Source organism: Vigna unguiculata, chromosome 10, assembly GCF_004118075.2.
Source record: "Vigna unguiculata cultivar IT97K-499-35 chromosome 10, ASM411807v1, whole genome shotgun sequence".
NCBI lineage: Eukaryota > Viridiplantae > Streptophyta > Magnoliopsida > Fabales > Fabaceae > Vigna > Vigna unguiculata.
The window spans coordinates 39,139,372-39,163,428 of NC_040288.1; the positions used below are offsets into that span (position 1 = coordinate 39,139,372).

General features: G+C 30.5%; 4 protein-coding genes across 6 annotated transcripts; 3 read left to right on the forward strand and 1 right to left on the reverse strand.

Moving 5' to 3' along the window:
• Positions 1-1,497: 1,497 nt before the first annotated feature.
• On the forward strand, positions 1,498-4,795 carry LOC114167151 (protein indeterminate-domain 11-like). The gene is made up of 3 exons (XM_028052128.1): positions 1,498-2,741; positions 2,853-3,249; positions 3,669-4,795. The coding sequence occupies exons 1-3, from the start codon at positions 2,510-2,512 to the stop codon at positions 4,639-4,641; spliced, it is 1,602 nt and encodes a 533-aa protein (XP_027907929.1). The 5' UTR covers positions 1,498-2,509; the 3' UTR covers positions 4,642-4,795.
• A 6,063-nt stretch (positions 4,796-10,858) lies between these two features.
• LOC114166282 lies at positions 10,859-11,406 on the reverse strand. Its single transcript, XM_028050997.1, has one exon. It carries the CDS (start codon positions 11,388-11,390, stop codon positions 11,190-11,192), a length of 201 nt encoding a protein of 66 aa, XP_027906798.1. The 5' UTR covers positions 11,391-11,406; the 3' UTR covers positions 10,859-11,189.
• Positions 11,407-14,090: 2,684 nt separating this feature from the next.
• Positions 14,091-16,659, forward strand: LOC114166095 (mediator of RNA polymerase II transcription subunit 9). Of its 3 annotated transcripts, none has more exons than XM_028050755.1 (7): positions 14,091-14,182; positions 14,282-14,664; positions 14,763-14,825; positions 14,942-15,022; positions 15,402-15,460; positions 15,547-15,627; positions 16,318-16,659. In XM_028050755.1, exons 2-6 carry the CDS (start codon positions 14,362-14,364, stop codon positions 15,602-15,604), a joined length of 564 nt encoding a protein of 187 aa, XP_027906556.1. In that variant the 5' UTR covers positions 14,091-14,182; positions 14,282-14,361; the 3' UTR covers positions 15,605-15,627; positions 16,318-16,659. The 3 variants fall into 3 exon arrangements, with proteins under 3 accessions (XP_027906556.1, XP_027906557.1, XP_027906555.1); XM_028050756.1 differs by having other exon boundaries at positions 14,167-14,241; positions 14,339-14,664; XM_028050754.1 differs by having other exon boundaries at positions 14,177-14,664.
• Positions 16,660-18,403: 1,744 nt separating this feature from the next.
• On the forward strand, positions 18,404-20,267 carry LOC114165659 (LOB domain-containing protein 22). The gene is made up of 3 exons (XM_028050230.1): positions 18,404-18,450; positions 18,969-19,706; positions 20,035-20,267. The coding sequence occupies exons 1-3, from the start codon at positions 18,404-18,406 to the stop codon at positions 20,162-20,164; spliced, it is 915 nt and encodes a 304-aa protein (XP_027906031.1). The 3' UTR covers positions 20,165-20,267.
• The last annotated feature ends 3,790 nt before the right edge of the window (positions 20,268-24,057 follow it).

Consider the following 24,057-nt stretch of genomic DNA (forward strand, 5'->3'; position numbering starts at 1 on the left):
AGTTCAAAGTGCCAAAGCATGCACACATTTTAAATAATTTTAAAATTGCAATCATAAGTTTCATAACATAACTTTCAAAGTTTACCACAAACTCATAAACATCATAAAAAGTCACCCTAATTTTTTTTTTCATAAAACTCATTTAAGTGTCTTGACAATAACTCTGTGGTATTATTGATCTAATATTTAATATGTTAGAAATTACGTATAGATTAGAGATAAGATAAATTTGTAATATCTAAATAACTGTAAATCTCATCTCACAAATCAATTTTATAAAATAGAGTTAGATTTAAAATTTATTTCGTGAAAGGATATCAAATCAATGAAGTTTGTCCAAGTAAGATTTAGGATTTGATGAATCTATTGTTGGAAGAAGTTCATTAGGGAGAGATTATATGTGTGTGACTTTAGTCTAACCTAAATAAAAAATGGACACTACTTTTAACTCAACCTCGAACCATTGAATTTATGAGTTTTTTGTCCCAGGCTTAAATATTTTTTATCCTGATTTTCACTAAATTTCTTCATATTGAAAAAAAAAAAAACTATAGGACCACATTGACAATATTGCACCAAAACCAGGATCAAATTAATATTTAAGTCTTTTTCTTATATAATGTTTAATTTAGTCATTTTTATTCAAACTCAACTTGAATTATTCTCGACATAATTTAAGATTTAAACTAAAAGTCAACTTTTAAGAAAATATCAAAACAATATGAAGAATATCCTAATAAGATTTATTCTTTAATAATATTAAATTAGACTTAAATTTTACTTCACAAGATGACATCAAAATCTATCTTAATAAAATTTAAGTTTTAAAAGATCGAATTAGATTTAGAATCTAACGAACGAAAAATATAAAGAAAAACTAAAAATAGTATCTTAATGACATTTATTCTTTGTGTTTTAACTTTACAGGTTTTACGAGTTTAAGTTAAAAATGAGAAATTTGATGCAACTTTTGACAAAAAAAAAAGTGAAGTTTTTAGAGTTGTAAAAAAGGGAATGTTAATCCTCACGGGAGGCTCCAAGTTGATGGTGTGAAGATGAAATTGATCATCCCACATCATAATTTGAGGCATCATTAAATTTTCCATACTGATAATGACTAATATGAAGTGAAAATGACGGGGTGGACAAAAATTGTGGCTGAAAAAGATACAATGGGAATGTGAAAGATGGAGAGAGAAGAAGAAGAAGAAAGAGAAACTAGCTAGCTTTGTTTACCTTTCTTTCTAGATCCATATTCCACAACCTAACAACAACATCTGTTTCTTCAAATTTTCGTTTGGTTTAATAATATAAACAACCATGCAAAATTTGTCAGAATAATAATATTCAGCCTTTTTTCTATAGTCAATAGTTGCAATGATAGTGAAATGAAGGATGATGAAAAGAACTTTGAATTAAATACCCAGTTTATAAAAAAGAAAGCTTTTAGCCATGCTTCTCACAATTTAATCAATGGATCAATCATGTCGCTGTAAAACGTAGAAGAGTCTATAAGCCATGATGTTAGTTAAATAAAAGAATTTGAGATATTCTCTCTCTCTCTGTCTCTGTTTCTCTTTCTCTCTCACACACACTAACACATAAACTCTATCTGTGTATGCAAATGATACTCTCTTTTTGTGGTTGCTTTTTTTGCCCCCTTTTTTGTGCTTACTTTGCAAGAGAAGGGAAAGACAAGCAAGAAGGATGTGTTTGAACAAAAGTTTTTAACCAAAAAAATCTCAACTTTTTTTCAAGCAAAAGAAAAACACATTAAAGAAAGTGATCCATTTTTCTGGGGTTGTGAGAGAGAAAAAAAAAAAAAACAAAAACAGAAGAAAAGACAGAAAGCTCAACGTCAGAGTTAGCCGTAAGGTTCTTCTTGGGTTTGTGGTTTTGGACTTGCTGAGGTACACATTCAGAATCTCTTCTCTCATCCACACCCTCTCTCTCTGATAAACAACAGGGTCTATAGTTTTGTTCACATTTGTGTGGATTATATACATTTATTTTCCTAAGCATGGTTTTCAAAACCATGAAGGAGAAAAAAAGGGATTGCGGCTAGCTACACCAGCATCTGCTTCACCTCATCAACTTCTCTTTATCAAAACTCACTTGTTTCTTCTGCTCTTTCATAAAAACAAAACTTTGTCTCTTGGGTCAGTGCCAAACTAGTAACAAGTTTTCTAATAGTGGTTATATAGAGAGACCACTGTCTCTCAACTTTCTTCCTCTTTTTGTTTAGTTCTTTCTTTGCTAGAGAGACTCATAGACTATTCCTCAACTGAATACCAATTTCCTTTGCTTTTTCATATTTCTTGTGTTTTCTTCCTTCTCTTTCCTTTCCGGTCTAAGCTGTGTGGACTGTGCTCTAGCTTTTTCTTTTTTCTTCCCTTTCTATTTCGGGTAAGATTTGTCCTTAGATCCCAGAAAGCTTCGCAGCATTTGAAAAATCAAGATCTATGGCCTATAGCACAGCCTTATAGGTTGCTAAAACTCGCAAGTATATATGGAGATGAAGGGTTTTGTGTTCAACCAACAACATCAGCAGCAGCAGCAGCAGCAACAAGTAGTGGAGGAGAACATGTCAAATTTGACTTCTGCATCTGGTGAAGCCAGTGCTTCCTCAGGCAACAGAACTGAAATTGGAACCAGTTACCCTCAACAATACTTGCCTCCACCACCAACAACTCAGACTCAGCAGCCACCAAAGAAAAAGAGAAACCTCCCTGGTAACCCAGGTTTGTGTTCTTCTGTTATTTACTCAAACTCTAAACTGAACCTCATTGATTTTCTTATGGCTTTGAGATTTTAATTTAGTTGTATGAATTGTAATGTGTGTGTGTCTTCAGACCCTGATGCTGAGGTTATAGCCTTGTCCCCCAAGAGTCTTCTGGCTACAAATAGGTTCATTTGTGAGATCTGCAACAAAGGATTTCAAAGGGACCAGAACCTGCAACTTCACAGAAGAGGGCACAATTTGCCTTGGAAGCTGAAGCAGAGAACGAGCAAAGAGGTGAGGAAGAAGGTGTATGTGTGTCCAGAAGCAAATTGTGTGCATCATGACCCATCAAGGGCTCTGGGGGACCTGACTGGGATCAAGAAGCACTTCTGCAGAAAGCACGGTGAGAAGAAGTGGAAATGTGACAAGTGCTCCAAGAAATATGCAGTTCAATCAGATTGGAAAGCCCATTCCAAAACCTGTGGCACTAGAGAGTACAGATGTGACTGTGGAACCCTCTTCTCAAGGTAACTAACCTAAATCCATGTCATGTGAATTATAAGTCCAGTTTAGTTAAGGCACCACACTCAAGAAACATCATCTTTCATTTGAATCCTAGGTTGACCATGATGAATGAATGAATGAATGAATTCACACACCAATTTTTAATTGCTGTTCCAATTCCATTAATAACATTCTCACACACATTCCGCATTAAATTCATTACATTGATATAGCAGTCTCTCATAAATCATAGAGAGAGTGTAAATCACACCTTGTTTGGATTTTTTTAATGTGGTTAAGTACTTTCACAAGAGTTTTAAAAAGTGTTGAAAAGTAAGAGAGAGAGAGAGAGAGTAATGTAAGAAAGTCAATAATTCTACACTGTCATAACAGTTTAGTGACATTTGCTGGTTTTGTAATTTTGTTTGGTTATGACTTCCAGGAGGGACAGTTTCATAACCCACAGAGCTTTCTGTGATGCATTAGCAGAAGAGAGTGCAAGAGCAATCACTGGCACAGCCAACAACAACCAGCTTCTTCCCCCACAACCTTCTTCTTCTTCCTCTCATCATCATCATCAGCACCACCACCACACCAACAACAACAACATGACCCTTCAAACCCAATTCAACCCTCAGAATCTCCATGCTTTCTCATTGAAAAAAGAGCAGCAAAGTTTCAATCTTAGGCCAGAAATGCCCCCTTGGCTGGGCCCACCCTCAGAGATGTTCTCTCCCTCTCCACACCAAGAAAACCCTAACCCTAGTCTTGGTCCCACTCTTGCTGCCTACCAAACAGTCCCTAACCCTTCCCCACACATGTCAGCCACAGCATTGCTGCAGAAAGCAGCTCAGATGGGTGCAACCATGAGCAGAAGTGGTTCCTCACCAGCCATGGCCAGGGCCCACCATCAGGTTCACATGACTTCTTCACCAGATTCTGCCACTGCTCACTTTGGCTTCAACTTGTCCTCACGTGATCAACACAACACCACCACCACCACTTCAACAACACCAACCACTGTCACGACTAACACTGCTACAGTGTTTAGCCATGGCTTCTTATCATCATCATCATCACCTTTGGGGAATAAAGCTGCTGCTGCTACTGTGTCTTCTGCTCCTTCCCTTCTTCATGATGTTATCAACTCTTTCTCTTCTCCTTCTGCATTCCAAGGAACCCCTTTTGAGGATGCGTTTGGTGGCATTCAGAGTTCAAAAAAACTTGATGATGACGATAGCTTGTATCTGCATGACACCTTCTCCAAAACAAGTGGTGCAGCTGGAAATGAAGGGTTGACCAGAGATTTCTTGGGTCTTAGACCTCTCTCTCATAATGATATTCTCACCATTGCTGGCATTGGAAACTGCATTCATGATCAGCAAAACCAATCTCAAAAGCCATGGCAAGGTTAGCTATAGCTACATCTGGATTTTCTTCTTCCTTTCATCGTCTATATAAATAATTTTTCTCCTTTTTAATCAGTATCACTTTTGTTTAAGGTATTTTCGATCTTCCCAAAGGGAATGAACTTTCTGAATCGATCCCAATGTTTTCATTTCTTTTCTATTGTTTACGATTCGCAATATTGTGTTCATTATTTGCATAGCTGAATTTTATAGTGTATAATATACAAGAACACTAGATGGTAAACGGATATAGTTAATAATTATCATTTGAGTTTTTTTTTTAACAATTAAGAACATTATAAAAATTGAAATTTGCATGATTTTAGAATTAACATTCTTATTTTTAATCAAACAGTGTAATTAATAATTTCCTATATAACTATTATGTACAATGGTATTAATAGTTTAATTTCATTAAAATAAATTGACAATTAACTTTTTGCATTGTTATTTAATCGTAGATTATACTATTTACGATAAGGTTTGAATGTTTTTTAATTAATTGATATTTTTTAATTGTTTACGATGATAACGTATTAAAATTAAACTCTTTTTCATGTATTCTCGTTTACGAATATTTATAGTGTGTTGTATAAATATATTTGAAAAATAAAATAAAATTAAGGAGTATAGTTGAATATGATATTCTTCAAATAAAATTGGAACAATAATTGATATGTAAAATTATATATATAAATATTTTAAGTAATAGAATAATACAAAACTGTAAAAGGTGCAAATTTTATGAAAATATAAAACTTATAAATTAATCCGAAAGATTAAATTATTTGTTCTATAAAGATAAGAAAAAAAATCATAGTTAAACTAAAAAACAATAATAATTGTTAAACTAAATTATATATAGCTATTCGAATTCTTAACTACGTGTTTTTATTTAAAACATTACAATCTAACAATTTCCTTAATCGAATAAATAATGTAACAAAAGTATATAAAAAACTTTCGCATGTTTTAACTTATTGTCGATATCAATAAAGAAATCAGATGTTTGATAAACACTTGTATTATAAAAAATTTGCACTTTCATGATTACAAAAATGAGGTAACTATAATGGTTAATTTGTAAAATGCAACTTTTTAAGAAATTAAAGTGATAATTTGATCTGAGTATAAATTTATCCAGAAATATATATAAATATTAGGGGATTTTTAGCTTATTATACTGTTGGAAGTTCCACATCAATTAAAGATAAACTAATTTTATAATATATAAATGAGGTGCAAACTTTACATTAAAAGTCGATTTTGTGAAGTTAAATTAAATTTAAAGTCCATTTCTAAAAAGTCATAAGCCATAGTTTTATTGGAATATACCTGATAATATCGTTTCTTCATAAGTTTATGATATAATCTTTATAAACCATGTCACGATTTGTTATATATTTTGATAATTATGAGGGGGAATGTGTTTCACGTTGGAATATTCTTATTCTAGAGGTGAAAATTTTCAAAATATTATTTGCTAATTCTTAGAGATTTTTAATATGGTTTTGTAAAAAAAAATTATTAAAGGTGACGGACGTGGTGTCTTAAAAAAAATACTAAATGTATAATTAAATTATTTATTAAAATTAAATAACATTCTTATTATGAGAATTTATTATTAGAAAAAAGAAAACTTACAAGGGAATTAAAAAGAATGAAAGTAGTGAATCCACTTAAAATAAAATCAAACCTAGAAAATCTTTTTAGATCCTTGCATAAAATATTTGATTATAAAAATAAATGGAGAAGGAAGAATACTGAAACATAAGATGAAAACAAGAGCATAAAGACAAAACATAACCTGGCCACGACACATGTTCACAACAACAGTGCGTGTTTTCCGAGAATAAGGTTTGGAGATCTATGTCCTTTAAAACAATAATAGGTAAAGGATTAAAAAGTAATTTTGAATAGTTTTATGGATTAAATATATTTTTCGTCCCAACTTTTAGTAAAAATTAGAATTAGTTCTTTTCTAAAATTTTAGTCCAAAAAATTGAAATTAGTTCTTTTCCAAAATTTTAGTCTAAATAATTTGAATTAGTTCTTTTCCAAAATTTTAGTCCAATTTAGTCTCTCAACCTTAAATCTGTGTGGATTTAATCCTTTTTACTAAATTTTATTAAGTTTATTTAATGTTTCAAATATATTTCTTGATAGCATTTGAGTTGTTTATATTATTTGATATATATTTTTTTCAATGTAAGTTAAGAAACAATCATAAAACACATTTGAAATGTAAAATAAACTTGACAAAATTTGGTTATAAGGACTAAATTCACACAACTCAATTATAAAGTTGAGAGACTAAATCGAACCAAAGTTTTGGAGAGGAACTAATTCCAATTTTCACTAAAAATTAAGGGACCAAAAACATATTTAACCCATTATCCTTAATTATGCACATACAAATATATTTAGTTATTATTTTCAACTAAAAATTACAAGGATATAATTGTGACGCACCATTCATTTAATAATATAAACTAATTATAATATCTTAAATATGGTTCAAAATAAAATAAAAAAGAAAAAGAAAAGAGTTTCTTATAAGGGATGATGGTATGGTGGATTAAAAAGCATTGGATTCTTTTGTGATTAAGAGGATTCGTAAATATCATTCAAATGCATCAAATCATGTTGGTGTTATTTAAATATATGTTATCGTGATTTTCTAGAAATTAAAACCTAAAAAACAAAATAAAAAAGATACCCTTTGATACCTGATGTGGATACAAATGAGATTCAATCCCGAGGAAAACCAAACTTTTCATCAACTTTTGTCTTTGGGAAATTTTTTAATTTATTTTCACTTATTGTTTTAAAACACACTATTAATATTCAATACACGTTGATAAGATATGAGACATCTACATATAATCTTAACTTCAATAACCAATATACATGATTTTTAATTTATATACCTTTTTGTAAACCTGACCTAACCGGAGAAAAAGGCTAAAATCTCTTGATTAATGTTCATAAGAAAGTGGATTTAAAATCTGTGATTTATGATAATAATTTTGTGTGGCAACTTACAATAATATAGGAAATTTGAGTACCTATATTTTAATTTATTGGTTTAATTCTTAAATTATAAAAAATTGTGTTTCGTCTGTCTCGACATTTTATGTATATATGTGAAATATTTTTTCAATAAATTGTATGTTGAAGTTTTCCACGTGACAAAGAGAATTTTACTGTAGATTATATTACAACATCTTATGTCAAATGATGATTTACATATAACTTTATGAATGAAATATTTTATAATTTAATTTAAAAATAAAATAAAATTTATAATAATTCAGAAAAAAAAATTAATCCTATTTTATTTAAGGAAAGTTAGAAAGTGGCATTTGGGACCTCTAATTTCATTGGTTTGTAAAGGCAAAACATATGTACAGAAAAAGATTCCTCTGTATCCCAATGCAATCTATACATGAAAAAGGAAAAAAAGTTAAATAGGAGAATGCTACCTAAATATTTATCGTAATAATATAATAATAAGAAGAAGAAGAAGAAGAATTTATTTCCATGTACTAATTAATAAAGAATATTTCATGAATCACTTTTAAATTTGATTGGTTTGGTTTTCTGCCTTGCATGCTGAAATTTTTTGAGTTATCCCTTTCAGTCATTGTCTTATTCAACACAAAAAATTCTTGGTGAATTTACCATTACCCCATTTCTCTTTCCATCTCTCTTGTTAATGGAGTTTCCCAATGCACCAAATTTTCTAAATCAATAATTTATATCACATTTTTCAACCAAAAGAAACCATAACCAAATTTGAATAACATCTTTTGAAAAAAAAAAGGAAAATCATAAGAAAAGTATTCATGACATGCAACTTGTCAAATGACAAGTTGATCATTTGTGTGGTGGTGGAGACACTTCTCATATAATATTGTATATCACTTTCTTTTCAATTCACATGTCATGAAAATAATTTAAAAACTCATCTTAACAATATTTTTTTAATGCTTTCTTTATAATCTTTTTTTTTATCATTGATTATATTTATTGCAAAATATAACATCATGACAGAGACTAATTCAATGAAGAGTTAATAATAAAGAACATGTTACAACAATAAATTGAAAAGTATGCTACACTAACATATATCACATCTAAAAACTTATTTTGGGCCAAATTGTTGGAAAGTAGTTTTTGCAAAAATCAGTTTGAAGTTATAAACTTTAGCGCAAACATATAAAACTATCAATAAAGTGAAGTTTTGCATTCTCATTGAAATTCAAGATTTGATCAGAACAAACATACACTATACATATTACTCTCAAAACATGTTTGTATTTGCAAAACAACATTTTTAGTTTCTTAGTGCATGTTTGAGGATTTACTGTTTTTATATTCTCTTCCAAATACTGAGTAAAAGATACAAAGGAATTGTTTCTCCTCCAACAGAATTCCAATGATAATCCAAACATAGGTTTAAGATGTGTTTGTGTTAGAAAAGGAAGGTGCATGGAGAGATAAAGAAGAGAAAAGGAAATGGTGGTAGGGTAGCATATAGGTAGGGTATAGCATTAGCATAAGATAGGAGGAGGAAGAGAAAAAAGCACAGTCTCCTATGGAATGGCCATATGATACATATTCTTCTATGTATCTTCTCTCCCTTCCTCTGCATTGGTTGTACATAGATAGATAGATAGTTGTGCTTTTTGTCTGCAGAAGCAGATCGAAGGCAAACACAAGAAACAATATGTAGTGCTACCTCTAAAAGCTGAGAGACCTGTCACAATGATTCAATCCCTTTTCTTTGCTTTTTAATGATGCTCTTATATATACATTCCTTCTAGTTGACTTGTCATTGTATCAAACACTCAAAAGATGCTTTCCCTCCTAACAATGCCAACTTTTCTGCATGGTTTGACTAATCTTTCATCTCTTTATTTCTCTTCTCTCTCTATATATCTCTTGTATATTCTATTCTATGCCTTCTCTCTCCCAATCAATTGCTTCATTTCCAAGGTGCTCTTTGTCCTTATCAACTGAGAGATTCAAATGAGTGCTAAGAGTTTTCACAGCATATTTATCTGATTTATTTCCTCTTTTCTTCCTTAGAGAATTATGCAGTATCAGGTTCCAGTAAGTTGTAATAATAATTCAGAAGAAAGAGACACCTCAGCATTCTTTTCTCAGTGTTTCTGTGATAAATTTGATGATGCAACCATAGTTTTGGTCTTGTTTTTACTTGGTTGAATTTTTTTTTTGTTGTAAATTTGTATTTTAATGGTGTAGTTTTAGTGTTTTTGATATATAATCTTTGATAAAATAACTGTGCAATACTCTATTGCACTGTCACATATATTCACACACTTATGCTGACATAAACTCATCTATTACACTCTCAACACTTTTGATAAATATTGGATGACCAGTTAATAAATAGATTAGAATTATAAAATTAAAATAAAAAAATAAAATTTTGGAAAGGAAATAAGAGGATCAAATTCACAGATAATGATAGTAACCAGATTTGCAATTAAATCTTAGTTGACATGATTATTCACTTAACAATTTAGAGTCAATTTGTTTCACATTACAAAACTGATTATCACCAGATTTTTAAAAACAGAAATAACTTTGTGTGATAATAGTTTATATAATTAGTAAAATATGTAAAAATCACAAGACTTTTAAAATTCATGCATAACAATGTGTGTTTTACTTTTTACGATTATCTAGTGAAATGAAAAAGTAAAGTACTTCATCTTCTGTCTATTTATTTTTCAGAAAGTGCTAATTGAGTGAGAGCATTAAGGTTTCTTAATCAATAAATATCATGGTTGCTAATATGGCTCCTTTGCATGAAGTCTATGGCTCGTTGTATTCACACTTTACCAGTTTTTTGTCCTTAATGCTATAGAATAATTCCCTGACAATAATCCCAAATGTCCTACACTTCCTTCCCATGAAAAGAAGAGAAAAAGTTGAGCCAGTGAAAGTGATGGAAACATACCTATATTTATTCTACCAAAAATGCATGCAAAACCTTTTTGCCATTTTGTTTTCAATTATACTTGCTTTTAGTATGGGAAAGAAGTACAAAATAAACCAAAAGTATTCCCTTGTTAAACTACTTCATATCCAATAACAATAAATTTATAAACAAATTGTGTCAAAATATATGTACTGTACAATCTTCTTCAGAATTAGATAGCAAATGTAAGGACAATAAACGCAATTGAAGGGAATGAACTGTGTTAATAATGTTCAATCATCATAAGTTACTTCAAAGAAAACTCATTTCTCAGCATTTGGATAATCTAATTCAGCCTACTGGGCTGAGACTTTAGTTTTGTCTCCTAAATCCATCCATAATTCCATAAAAAACTTCGAGAACTCTATAAATTCAATGTAATCTTACTACAAATCTTGAAGAGGTTATTACATCACCACTGTCAAAACTATAATTCGCATATGGCCTCTTTCTTCCACTTAAACTTGGGAACATTCAACTAAGTTACAGAAATTTCACAACACATAGTGTCAAACTGGAAGAAACAAAATGATACAGATAGTTATTTTGGAGACGGTTGAGATGCATCAGTTTGCTCTTGTTTTGACCCTGTAACAGCTGCAGTGGCTGCAGCAGCCATTGCAGTAGCAGCTGCACCCACTTTTACACCACCTGCAGCTTTCATTGCTCCAGCTATTTTAGCAAATGCTGCTATTCCTCCAACAAAAATAGCTCTTAATGCAACTGTTGGTTTTACCACCATTTCTAAGTCAGACTACCTGTAAAGAACAAAGTCAAACTAATATCAACACCAAAAATGGTTACCAATCATAACCCAATATAAGATCATAACAATATGCCCTGTCACCATGGTTTCTATCAATCCAGTAACATCAACAATCTAAATGCCTACGACCAATTGACTAATTAGGACATGATTAACTTTTACCCCTAAAAGGCCTCACAATTACCACATCTGGGCTAGGTAGTAGAGATGACGATGATCTAAAACCATTATTTAATCAAAGATTTGTTTGGTGTTACAATGGATTTTAAATTTGCTTTGACTACGCTTCGGAGGAATGATCAGATGAATGGAATGCCTAAAACAAAAATGAAACTTAAAGATGTGTTATCCCTTTTAAAAGTTGATGGTCTTACCACAATACAAGAATTGATATCATAATTAAAACATATTCCATCCATTCTGCCATCTGATATAATATGCTTTTTGGTAGATGTGAATGACACCAACTGATCCATTTATCAGACCTATAGTGGAATATAAATTGGTTGTTGCTATAATCAATTTAATCTCATCATAGAGTTACAAGACCACAATATACTTAACAGCACAGAAGCTTCTACAATTTGATATCCTAGAATAGTGATAGAGGCTTAAAACTTCAAACTTAGAGCATTGAAGTTTATATTCTGTTGCTTAGACTTGTTTTTTGTTGTACCAGTTGAACCTGTGTGGTACAAGTATAATTCTTTTACACTTTAATCCTTTCAAACAACAACCTTGTTGACCCTGTATCTGTCAGACCTTTATCTCGAACAAAAATTTCAGAAAAAAAAAGTAATTAACCAGAACTTCAGTTTTGACAATGCTGAATGAAATCAAGTGATTCCTGTTGCCAACATCACCTAATGGAATAAGGCTTTGCTGTTGTTGTCGTCATTAAACCAGAACCTAAAAATAGTTAAAACCTACCTTATCTACCAGCTGACATGGATGAAATGATACCCGCTGACCATAAGACAGAAAAGGGAACAAATTAAGAGGAAATTTTAACTCTCTCATCACCTAATATGAATTTAGTTTCCTTGAAGCTATCTTCTAATAATAACACAGTTTAGTTTTCCTCAAATGCAACCAAATTCAAGCTATTTGTGTTGAAGGTAGATCAGAATAAGTTTAAAATAACAACTATGATTTGCTATGATTGTAACTCTTTGGTGGACGACAGCTGGAATTTCTATATTCTTGAACTGAACAGACTGAAAGATTGCATACCGCAAGCAAAATCAACTGCAGCACAAGTATTATATTTATTCCTTTGCCAATTACAAATAATTTCTACAAACGTCAGGGAAGCAGATACTTTTTCCCCAGTTTTCCAATTTCTTTACCAAGTATTGCAATTAGTCTAGAATTTCAAAAATCCTTCCAGCCCAGCCAGTCTTATTCAGAAATCCTTTGAAAATGACTAACCATGTTTTGGTATCTGTTAAACAGACTCTGAAGAATGCATATTCTATCAAATGAGGGAGTGCCTAAAACAATGCTCAATCATCTTGTAGAAAAAGAATGCTTATTCTTTCTATCACTACCACCTTAACTGTTGACACCACTCCAAAGCCAGAAACGCCAAACCAAAACCTCCATCACCATTACTCATAATTGTTATTATTGCTCTTATCTTATAATCATGACCAAGATTGTATAACCAGTTTACACTGTTTTCTAAGTATATACATATTTCTATTGTAAAGGATCAAAATGAACACCGAATTTAGAACCAAACTCCGTTCCTATAAGTATTTCATTGTATAGAGTAAACACTATGTTTGGATTATATAATTTTGTAAGCACTTTCTAAACAATGACTTGTGCTTCTCTCAAACAATGCCCGCATGAAATTCTACAAGAATTAATATATCTTTCTCCTTTGGTTTTGATTCTGAGCCTAAAACAGAAGCCAAACAAAGGAGAAAAATTGGATGGCATGTCAAGCTAAAGTTGCAACGCAAAAGGGGGGAAATGAATAACAATCAAACCTGGAATTGGAAAAAGGTCGAAGCAGGTGAAAGATGAAACCTTTAAAATGATGTGAGAAAAGGTAAAGAGAATGGAAGTAGTGAATCTATGCCTCGCCAATGTTTCCCTTAACCTCGGACCTTAAAATGAGGGAGGCGCTACTCCGTTTACTAGAAACGACATCGTTTCTTCTTCCGCTGCAGGCTCAAGGCTCTGTTTGGTTCCTACAACAATTACAATCTGTACCCCCATAGTTTCTTCTTGTACCCCGTATAAAATTACTTCTCATTTTATCTTTTTTCAAACAGATAAAATGAATTTTATGCTTTCTAAAATTTCAAAAATTAATTTATAAACCTTTTTGACTTTTAAGTATTTAAAAGAAGTTTAACATGTAAATTTTAGGATTTAAAATGATTTTATTTAGATGTAGAATAATTAACCTTATATTAAAACGGAGAATAACATTTATTAAGAGGAGTGAATAATATGATAAAAGTAAGTATTATTCTGTAATCTAATATTTTGGGTTATAAAAGATATATTAACAGATATTTTAATATTTTATTAAATAATAATTGAAGTATACATATATCTTAAATAAAAACATTATTTTTCAATATAAAATAAAAATAGTTTTTATGTGGGCCGCGGGAAGAAATTTGTAGAGGTGCAGGAAGCAACTGCTTAAGTGTAATTGTTGTAGAAACCAAACAGAAACGATCGTTTGGAGTAAACAGAGTAACACCAACCTTATTTTTAGGTCCGAGGTTAAGGGAAACATTGGCGAGGTAATAGATTCACATTCACTGCTTTCATTCTCTTTACCTTTTCTCACATCGTTCCAAAGGTTTCATCTTTCACCCGCTTCGCCCTTTTTTCAATTCCAGGTTTGGTTGTGATTCAATTTTCAAACCAAAGTTTCTTTATAGAGATTATTTTTGCAGAAGAAGTATAATTGTAGAGACAGATGGATCACTATGGTTCTTCTGGAGGAACCTGGACCATGATCCCAACTCACAATTCAAATGTCCAATCCCAATCCCAATCGAACCAGGACCCTAACCTTTTTCTTCAACAACAACAACAACAACAACAATTTATCCAACCACAACCTTTTCAGCAAACACTACAACCTCAATCTCCATTTCAACAGCACCAGCACCTTTATCAGCAGCAACAACAGCAGCAACGTCTACTACAACAGCAACAGCAACAACAGCAACAGCAGAACCTTCACCAATCACTCGCCTCTCACTACCATCTCTTACATGTAACGTAACCCCTTTTGCAAATTTTACTTTCATCTTCATATTCCTTTATCTTTTTTTTTGTTCTTTTCAATAAGGGAATTGCTTGTTATGGGCACAGCTGGTGGAGAATTTGTCTGAGGTTATTGAACATGGAAACCCAGATCCGCAATCAGATGCATTGGTTTGAAAATTTCCTTTTTTCACTGTTTTGATTAATCCTTTTTTTTAATCAAATTTTGCTTTTAGGATTTTCAATCTAATTTTTTCTTTTTCATTGTTTGATTTCACTGGTTAAAGATCAATGAATTGAGTAACCACTTTGAGAAGTGCCAGCAACTGTTAAACTCAATCTCGGACTCGATTAGCACCAAGGCTATGGTAATATGCAATTCTCTAACTTTACCCTTTTCTTGTTTTATATGTTAATTGTTAAACAGGATTGGCAAGTTTGTTGAAAACTTGAACTTCAAAATTCTGAGTTTCTAAAGTCTTCTGAAACTGAATGGCTCTACTTTGGTCTTGCCTTTAATCAAATGCACATTATGCACTCTCTCTCTCTCTCTCTCTCTCTCTCTCTCTCTCTCTCTTTCCATACTCCTCCTATCTTTTGTTACATGGACTTTGCATGATAAACAAAATCTGCATTATTGATGTTGAAAATCTTGTCTTACCACTAAATATGCTTGTGCTGGAAGCATCTTTAACTAGTAGTTTGGAACTGGGGTTATTGTTAGCATTATATGTGTGTTGAATGCAGACAGTTGAGGGACAGAAGAAGAAGCTAGAGGAAAGTGAGCAATTGCTAAATCACAGAAGGTCTGTACAAATTGTCTTAGATATTTCTGTGTGGTTAATTAAGTATCTAGATGCTAAAAGAATGTGTTTGTTTTTCCATGTTTCAGAGACTTGATTGCCAATTACAGAAAATCTGTGGAGGAGCTTGTTAGGTCTGAGCCATAAGAGAGTGTTATCCATTCAGATAGGTAGGAAACCTTAACTGACTTTTTGTGCCTTCATGTTTTAGTAGTGGTGTGGATCACCAGTTTTCAAAAATGCTAATACTTATTTATACTTGATAAGTACTTACAGATGCATCTCTCAATACACGTTCTATAATATCTGCAAATATTATAGGATCAATGTCTATAGCCATAGAAAATTTTTAATTATCTTTGCTGCTTTTTGATTCTTTTTAATTTGTAAGGTGGATATCCAGTTATGGAATCCAATTGGGTTATACATGTATGCATTTTGGTTGAGTAGTCACAGGAAATCTCTAGGTAAAGACTTAGAAGCCACAAATAAGATTAATTGATGAACTATGAATTGCCTCTTTGAGAAATCCAGTTCTATTCAGTGTTTTGGTTTGAAAAGATCTCAATGTCTGTTTTATATGGTGTAATTGATTGAACAGTTCCAGTCCTGTTTTTAAAATTTTTCCCTCCATTCAAGTTCTTCTAGAAAGAAGGGGAGCAAAGTTATTAGGTATTTTCTGTTTTAAACAAGAAAATGTAGCATCAATTCTAAAACACACCTGATTGAAGAATGAGCATGAGTTAGTAAATGTCACACTTTCTTTCTTTTACAATAATGTAGATGCTCGTCACTGGTTTTGATTCAATATTCATTATTTTAACTTTTTTGTGACCTTAACTTTTGATCTTATATTACAGATCTTGCTGTAGATGTGAGTGTTGTATTTCTCCATTCGGATTATTTATGTTCAACCTTGGAGATTTAAAGCCTGTGCATGAATTTATAATTTAATAGATATTCTGCAAGTTCCTTGTCAAGTTTTGGCCCATGTATGTCAGTTTCTATTCATGAAACAAGGTCAAATTATCAGAAAGACATGACATATTATTAAGAGCAAACTCTGGCAATTCGGAGCAACGAGGAATGTAATGTTAATGATATATGATAAAAAATTGGTTGCCTCTTATATAATGTTGGGGATTTTGTCAAATCTTTGTTGATGTTGAATCACAGGATAATAACTACTATTATTTTAATGATCTCCTGCTTGTTAATATTAAAATATATTATATCCTACTGGTTAATATTGAAATATTTAGATACGTGTGTTTGTAATGTAAGTTTTACATCAACTTTTAAAATCTTTTTTTTTTATATTTAATTTCAATTTTAATAACAATATTTTTGCATCAATTATTAGTAGATTTTATTTTAATATCTATACCAAAGTAAAGTTGTTGACGCAAAAACCGTCAAACAATTGAAGAACTGTTAACATTATTTATTTATTTATTTAAATTTATTAAGCTAAAGTTCATTTTAAAGAGAATAATTTTATTTAAATTACAATTTGTGGTTAATATATTTGATTTTTTGAAAAGGAAAAAATTGTATCAATGTTTTTAGAATTTTATTTCAATTATTTTTTATTGGTGAAAGTATATACATGTGTGTCTATTTTTACCTTATGATAATAAAAGTGTTATTAAATAATATATTTCCAAAATTTAAAATTTGGAAATATATTATTGTTAAATAATTAATAAAATACCTTATATTGTTAAAGATGAATCGATAGTGAAATGTATATATAAAAAAACCGTAGCGTTACCAGAATCAATCTATTTTATCTATAACCATATATAATGGGGATTTCCTTTTTGTCCATATTTCAAAATACCAATTTTACCCTTTAAATATAATAATTTGTTAAATTTTTAAAAATTGACTGTTACTTTTATAATTTTTTTTATAAATTCGGCTATTTTTGTTTCTTCTCTTCTTTTTTTATTTATTAATGATTATTCTTTCATTTGTTATGATATATTTCACTTTATTTTTAATAAATATAATTTTAGTTTATATAACAACTTAATAATATTACAATATTATCACCTACTAATATAATATCACGTATATTTAAAAAATATATACACAGGCGCTATCGCGCCTGTGTTTATGCTAGTTAATAGGTAAAGATGATAAAAAAGTTACTTATATTTGTATTTTAAAAATTAAATTTTAAATAATATTATCTGAAATTAAAAAAAAGAAGTAAAAAGTATGAATAAATATTCATAAATATAAAAGAATCTACAAGATAGCAAATGAAATATTTCGAAAAATATTATTTTCTCACTAAAAACATTTTTAACCCTACTTTCACTATTTTATCTTTTATCCTTATTTGTTTGGTAGAAATAAAAAAAAAATCACGTTTTTATATATCGTCATCCTTACTCTTAATCCAATTTAGTTATATAGTCAAACAAAATCACCTCTTATATAAATTTACATGCCAAATCTCTCATTAATATCTTTTTTTTTATTGTTATTATCAACAACATATAAAAATATGTTAAACAAACGAAAATAACACAACTTAAGAAAAAAATAACTTGATATTTAAACATTTTATAGGATGCAATAAAAATGTACTTTACCCAACATGATATCCCATAAACGAAGATGAGAAAACGGAACATATATAACTAACAAACTTTATTGTTTAAGATTTTCGATTGAAAATAATCTATGAATTGGATTCATATTCGTTGTTATTATATCTTCTTATCTTTTTGAAAACCTAGTAGTCGAGGGATTTAAAGATTTTCATATCCAATTTCTTTTTTTCCATTATTTTGCCAGAGAGATTTGAGTAAAAAATGTAAAAAAATAAATAAATAAATAAATAAAACTGAAGTATATGATGACACGTAATTAATAGTTAAATTTGTATAATTGAATAGTGAGTTTGAGCCAGTGATATATCAGAAACTCCGAATGAATCGCTCTCTGTTGCTGAAACGGCATAACGATGTGAAGATGATGTAATAATTAATTAACTTAATATTTTGACTTGGCTTTCAAATAAGCATCGATCGTCTTCCCAAGAAAAGCAAAAACAGCATCAACAATATGATGAAAATGCAATTAGGGTTCTATTTTTAGTTGCATGATCCAAGAATAACAGTTGCAATACCTGTGATAATCATAGAAACAGAAGGTGAAAAGAAAAAAAAAATAGAAGAAAACATGTTATCTGAGTCCAAAAATAAGACTTGGCAAAAGAGAAACGGTTAGTGTATTAATTATATCTATCTGTCTTTTCCTTTCATTTCTCTCCATCTCCCATTGTTCTGATCAAACAAAAGCCGAGAAAATAAGGGAAGAGAAAAACTTAGCCCCAGAAAAGGTCCTTTTTCTGAGCACCTTCCCCGCCGGAGATGCAGCCGAAATCTCACACCCCTTTTTTTGTTCCTCCCCAAAAGGCCATGAACAACAATAACAACACCACCACCATTACCACCACCAACAACACCAACACCAACACCAAAACCAACAACAGAATCTCCACAACAAGAAATGGCAACAGCACCACTCAGGCTTGCGCTGCATGCAAGTACCAACGCAGAAAATGCGCCCCCGACTGCATTCTCGCGCCCTATTTCCCGCACGACCGACAGCGCCAGTTCCTCAACGCCCACAAACTCTTCGGAGTAAGCAACATCACCAAAATCATCAAGGTTGTCAGCCCCCGCGACAAGGACCAAGCCATGCGAACCATCATCTACCAATCCGACATGCGCGCCTCGGACCCTGTCGGAGGCTGCTACCGCTACATCCTCGACCTGCAGGCCCAGATCGAGTACTGCAGAGCCGAGCTGGAACTCGTCCTCCAACAGCTCGCCATGTTCCGAGCCCAGGCTCAGCACCAGAACCAGCACCAGTATCAGCACCAGCACGGTATGTATGCCCCCAACAGCGTTAACGTCACCGTCAACGGAGACGGCGAGGTTTTGAACGCCGACCCGATGGGGTTGTACGGGCAGCAACAGTATCAGTGTCTGCAGCCGCACCAACAGGATCAGCAGTATGTTATGATGCATGAAAATGGAACCACGCCTTTGCAGGAACAGATGAACACGTGGGCTGTGCAGAACACTGCTGTCTCGCTTTCTTCGTTGTCGTTGCAAGGACAGAGTAGTAATGTCAGCGATGAGTATGATCACAAGGCCGTGATTGACATTGATTCTGATGAGAGAAGTGAGTTAGGGTTCGAGTCTGAAGAATTAGTCCATCGCAGGTTTGTCTATCAGTAGTTCACATTGTGTGATTTCAAAGGGATTGTTACAATCTTCTAATCACTATTACCTCATCAATGCTTCGATAATCATGTTTTTCATATGTAACTAGTGTCTAATTAAGTTTATCTGCATGGTTTTTGTTTGAATAATGCATGCATCTGCAAACATTTAAAATATTCTGCTATAGGATTCATCTTGTCTAGGGTTTGTAATGGATTCTTAGTTGAAAGATGAATATTGATTACGGTAATTAATGTATTGGATTGTTGTGACAGAAGTGAAAGTATAAGATGTTTAATTGTGTGTGTGATTTGAATGATTTTGCAGTGATGAAGCAGTGTTGTTTAAGATAGATGATGCAGTAATAAAAGGTGAGGGTGAGTGCATGCAACAAGCTCAAGATCATGATCTGAAAGGTGCAGCGACATCGTTTAGCCTCACAAATTGTACTTGCTGATGAGTGAGTGAGTGTTAATTAGCATAGATTGTAGAAGATGAATGCCTCCACATATGATTTTGTTGGCATTAGGGTATTCCGTTTTTGTGGTTAAGAGTTTGCAACATGCGCAGAAGCTAGAGTTATTTACACCATTTCTTTCACACGATTATTCTTCTTCTTTTTTGTTTTCTTGTAGTCAATCACAATAATGTATTCCTGCTCCTTGATGCCTGATTCAATGAAAGGAATGAACAGATTAATTAGGTTTATGTTTACATTGTGTGAAACTTATATGGAGAACAACACAGAGAGAGGAATAGTGTTGAGTTTTAGTTTAAAGGAATAAAAGAGATGAACAAAGAAAGAAGGGATATATGAATCAACTCTGAAGAAACTTTTCTTGCTTTTCTCACCTTTTGATTTAATTGCAGATATGTATTATTATTATAGAAGAAACCTGATCCTCATACAATGATTACATAATAACTTCTAAAAACTGAGTGCTTATAGGAAAAAATTAAGCCATGAATGAATTAATCATTTAACGATGGGTTAAATATATATGTTTTTCTCCCTTTAACTTTTTAGTGAATTTTGAAATTATTCAATTTCAAAATTTTAGACTAATTTAGTCTTTCATCTTTTAAAATACGTGGATTTAGTTATTTTAATCAAATTTTATTAGATTTATTTGATATTTCTCACGCATTTCAAGATTGTATTTGAGTTACTTATACTGTTTGATATATTTTTGCTTCGACATTAAGTCAAATACTATTATGAAACATACTTGAAATGTCAAATAAAGTTAACAAAATTTGATTAAAAAATTTTGAAAGATGAAGGACTAAATTGGTCCAAAGTTTTAAAATAGACTAATTCCAAAATTCATCGAACGTTAAAGGACAAAAATATATTTAACCTTTTAACGATTAATCTATACTGATATAATCATATTCATAACGAAATGAAAAATGTAACTAAAGAATGATAGAAAACCTTTGAAAGTGGACAAAAGGTGTAGTAAGTAATAGGTCAATTTTGTTGGAGTGGTTTATCAGGTTAAATAGGTTGCAGATTCATTCTAAGTTTAAAAGTAAGAGTAATGATATGTATACCCAGTATTTTGAAACACATAATTGACACTTATCATATCGTAATACCTATAAAATTTATATCTATATCTCTATTTAGGTGTCATTAGTATTATTTTTTGGGTATCTGTCATTTTTCTGTTATAAAATTTTATGCATCAACATCAAATTAACGCAGCATTTTTTGATACTTGAATTTCCTTAAAAATAAAATTGTAGAAAATAAAATACTTTTCATATATTCATTTTTTTTTACTTAATTATTTTGTGCATCTGGGTTGGATATAACATAAGAATAGATTCAATTCATTAAACAAATGTTATTTTAGTTTGGGTAAAAAAAATTTATTATTAAATATATTCAGCGTATCTACATATTAAAATAATATTTGTTTATCACCACTCAAATTTTAACTAAACTGTATAAAATTTGAAAAAGTTATACATTTTTATCAGGTTTTTTTTTCTTATTTAATTGGGGATGTCACAAAAGTTAGTTCGATTTGTTTGACCCGTCCTATTTATTGTTATAGTCCTTAAAAAACAGATAGTTTAAACAATTTATGGGAGTAAAATGGGTGGAAATTCGTTACTCAACTGTCAAATAAATTCACAAGTTAATAGATTTACTGTCTTTAAAAAAATATTAAATATGTTTTTTGTCCTTTATATTTTCAAAATTTTACATTAATTTAGTCTTTTATTTTTCGAAATAAGTTAATTTATTCTTTTTAATCAAATTTTGTTAAATTTATTTAAGATTTCAAACGCGTTTCATAATAGTAGTTAACTTAACATTAAAACAAAAATATGGCAAATAGTATAAACAACTCAAATACCTGAAATGAGTAAAAAACATCAAATAAATCTAACAAAATTTAATTAAAAGGATTAAATTCACGTATTTCGAAATATGAATGACCAAATTGATTCAAAATTTAGAAATAGATTAATTCCAAAATTTACTTAAAATTAAAAGATCAAAAACATATTTAACCCTTAAAAAAATATAAGATAAAAAGTTTACTCTTTCAAATTATTTTTATTTCCATCCTATTTTTTGGTAAATCAATTTTGTACTTATAAGAATCATTTGAAAGTACTTGTTCTTGAGTTATTTATATAAACATTCTGATTTGCTTATAAAAAGGTATCACTAAAGAAACTGTACAAAAGATAGAAAGTGAAGAAATTGAAAAGTTATGATAAGATGATCGAAAAAATAAACATAAAAAGTTGAAAAGAGTTGTAAAGGAATAATATTATTCTGTATATGATAGAAATTATTATTAGTAATATCTAAGTTTATAAAGACTAATGGAAAGAGTACGTGAATCCAATTTTTTATGTAATGAAAAAAAATATATAATTCAAAATGTGAGATAGTATAATAATTATTAAAATTTATCTTGAAGTCATAGAAAAATAATTATAAAAATAAATATTTTTATTAACTTTTATAAGTAATGTTACAATTAGATATTTTATTTTAAGATATATAATTATTATTTATTCATCATATATATTGTTTTCGCCAAATAATAAAATCAATAGAGTAAGTTGTGTTAATATGAATAAAATAGAAATCAAAACGGTATTTATCTTAGAAAATTTTCTATACCCAATATAGTTGGCTTAATTTTTAGATTACTTTCATAATTTCGGATATTGTAAGTTATAGTAGTTTTTATAACTTTTATTTTAATTTTTTTTTTAAATTTGTCTTTTTATAAAACAATTTATAGAAAAATATTAATGTACACTATAAATTATGTATATATTATATTAGACGTAACAATAGTTCGATAACGAAGGACATAGGTGTAATTAACATCAAATTTTACTAAAATATATTTTGAATTATTATCTTAAAAAATAAATTTTAAATCTCATTTAATCTTACAAAACCAATTTCTAAATATAGAAGCTTGTGTCAACTTATATATTATAAAACTATTTTATTTTTAAGTCGATGTTATCATTTCATATATTTTAAAAATTTGTTAATTTTATTCTTTCTCTGAATAAATATTAAGTGCTATAAACTTTTCTGATATAATCAGTTGTCATTTGTAGAATTGACTAAATAGACAGTTCTATTTTGATGTTAAAATTTTGTTTATACTTATTTAACATTATCTTTTATTACTTTTTTACAAATAAACAAAATTTACTTTTTATATTTTTATGATTATTTTACTTTTACAGGCTTAAATGGTGTAACAACACTTCTCTCTTATAGAACTGAAGTAAAATGATAATGCATACTTGTTGTTCACTAACACAAAAATATCTTTTAACGTATGATATTTTTGACCTTTGACATCTGTTCAAACACCGACATCGTACTGGGTGACGTTAAAATAACGTCAGAAAACAAAACAGACGTCACTTAACGTCGGGGCAATAGGGGTTCGACGTTATCCAACGTCGGGGCCAAAAGCAGCAGACGTCAATTTTCGCACTAAATGGAACCAAAAAATAGAGCAATTTGACTTTTGTTGGGCTCTGACAGACGTTAAATAACATCGGCCACAGTAAGCTCAGACGTTAAATAACGTCTGTCAGAGCACCACTAGAAGTCAATCTGCTCTGTTTTTTTTTTTTTAATTTGGTTGTTTTTACAACATTCCCACACCTGAAAATCAGCAAATTCCCAGAACAGTTTCATAATAATTTCAGCACAATTATGGAGTTACAGTTATATCTAATAACACTTAAGTTTCAACATATATTCTAAACTAATATACACAATTCCCATTAATCTTCTTGCTTGTTACACTAAACATTACAAATAAAATAAACACATATCAAAGT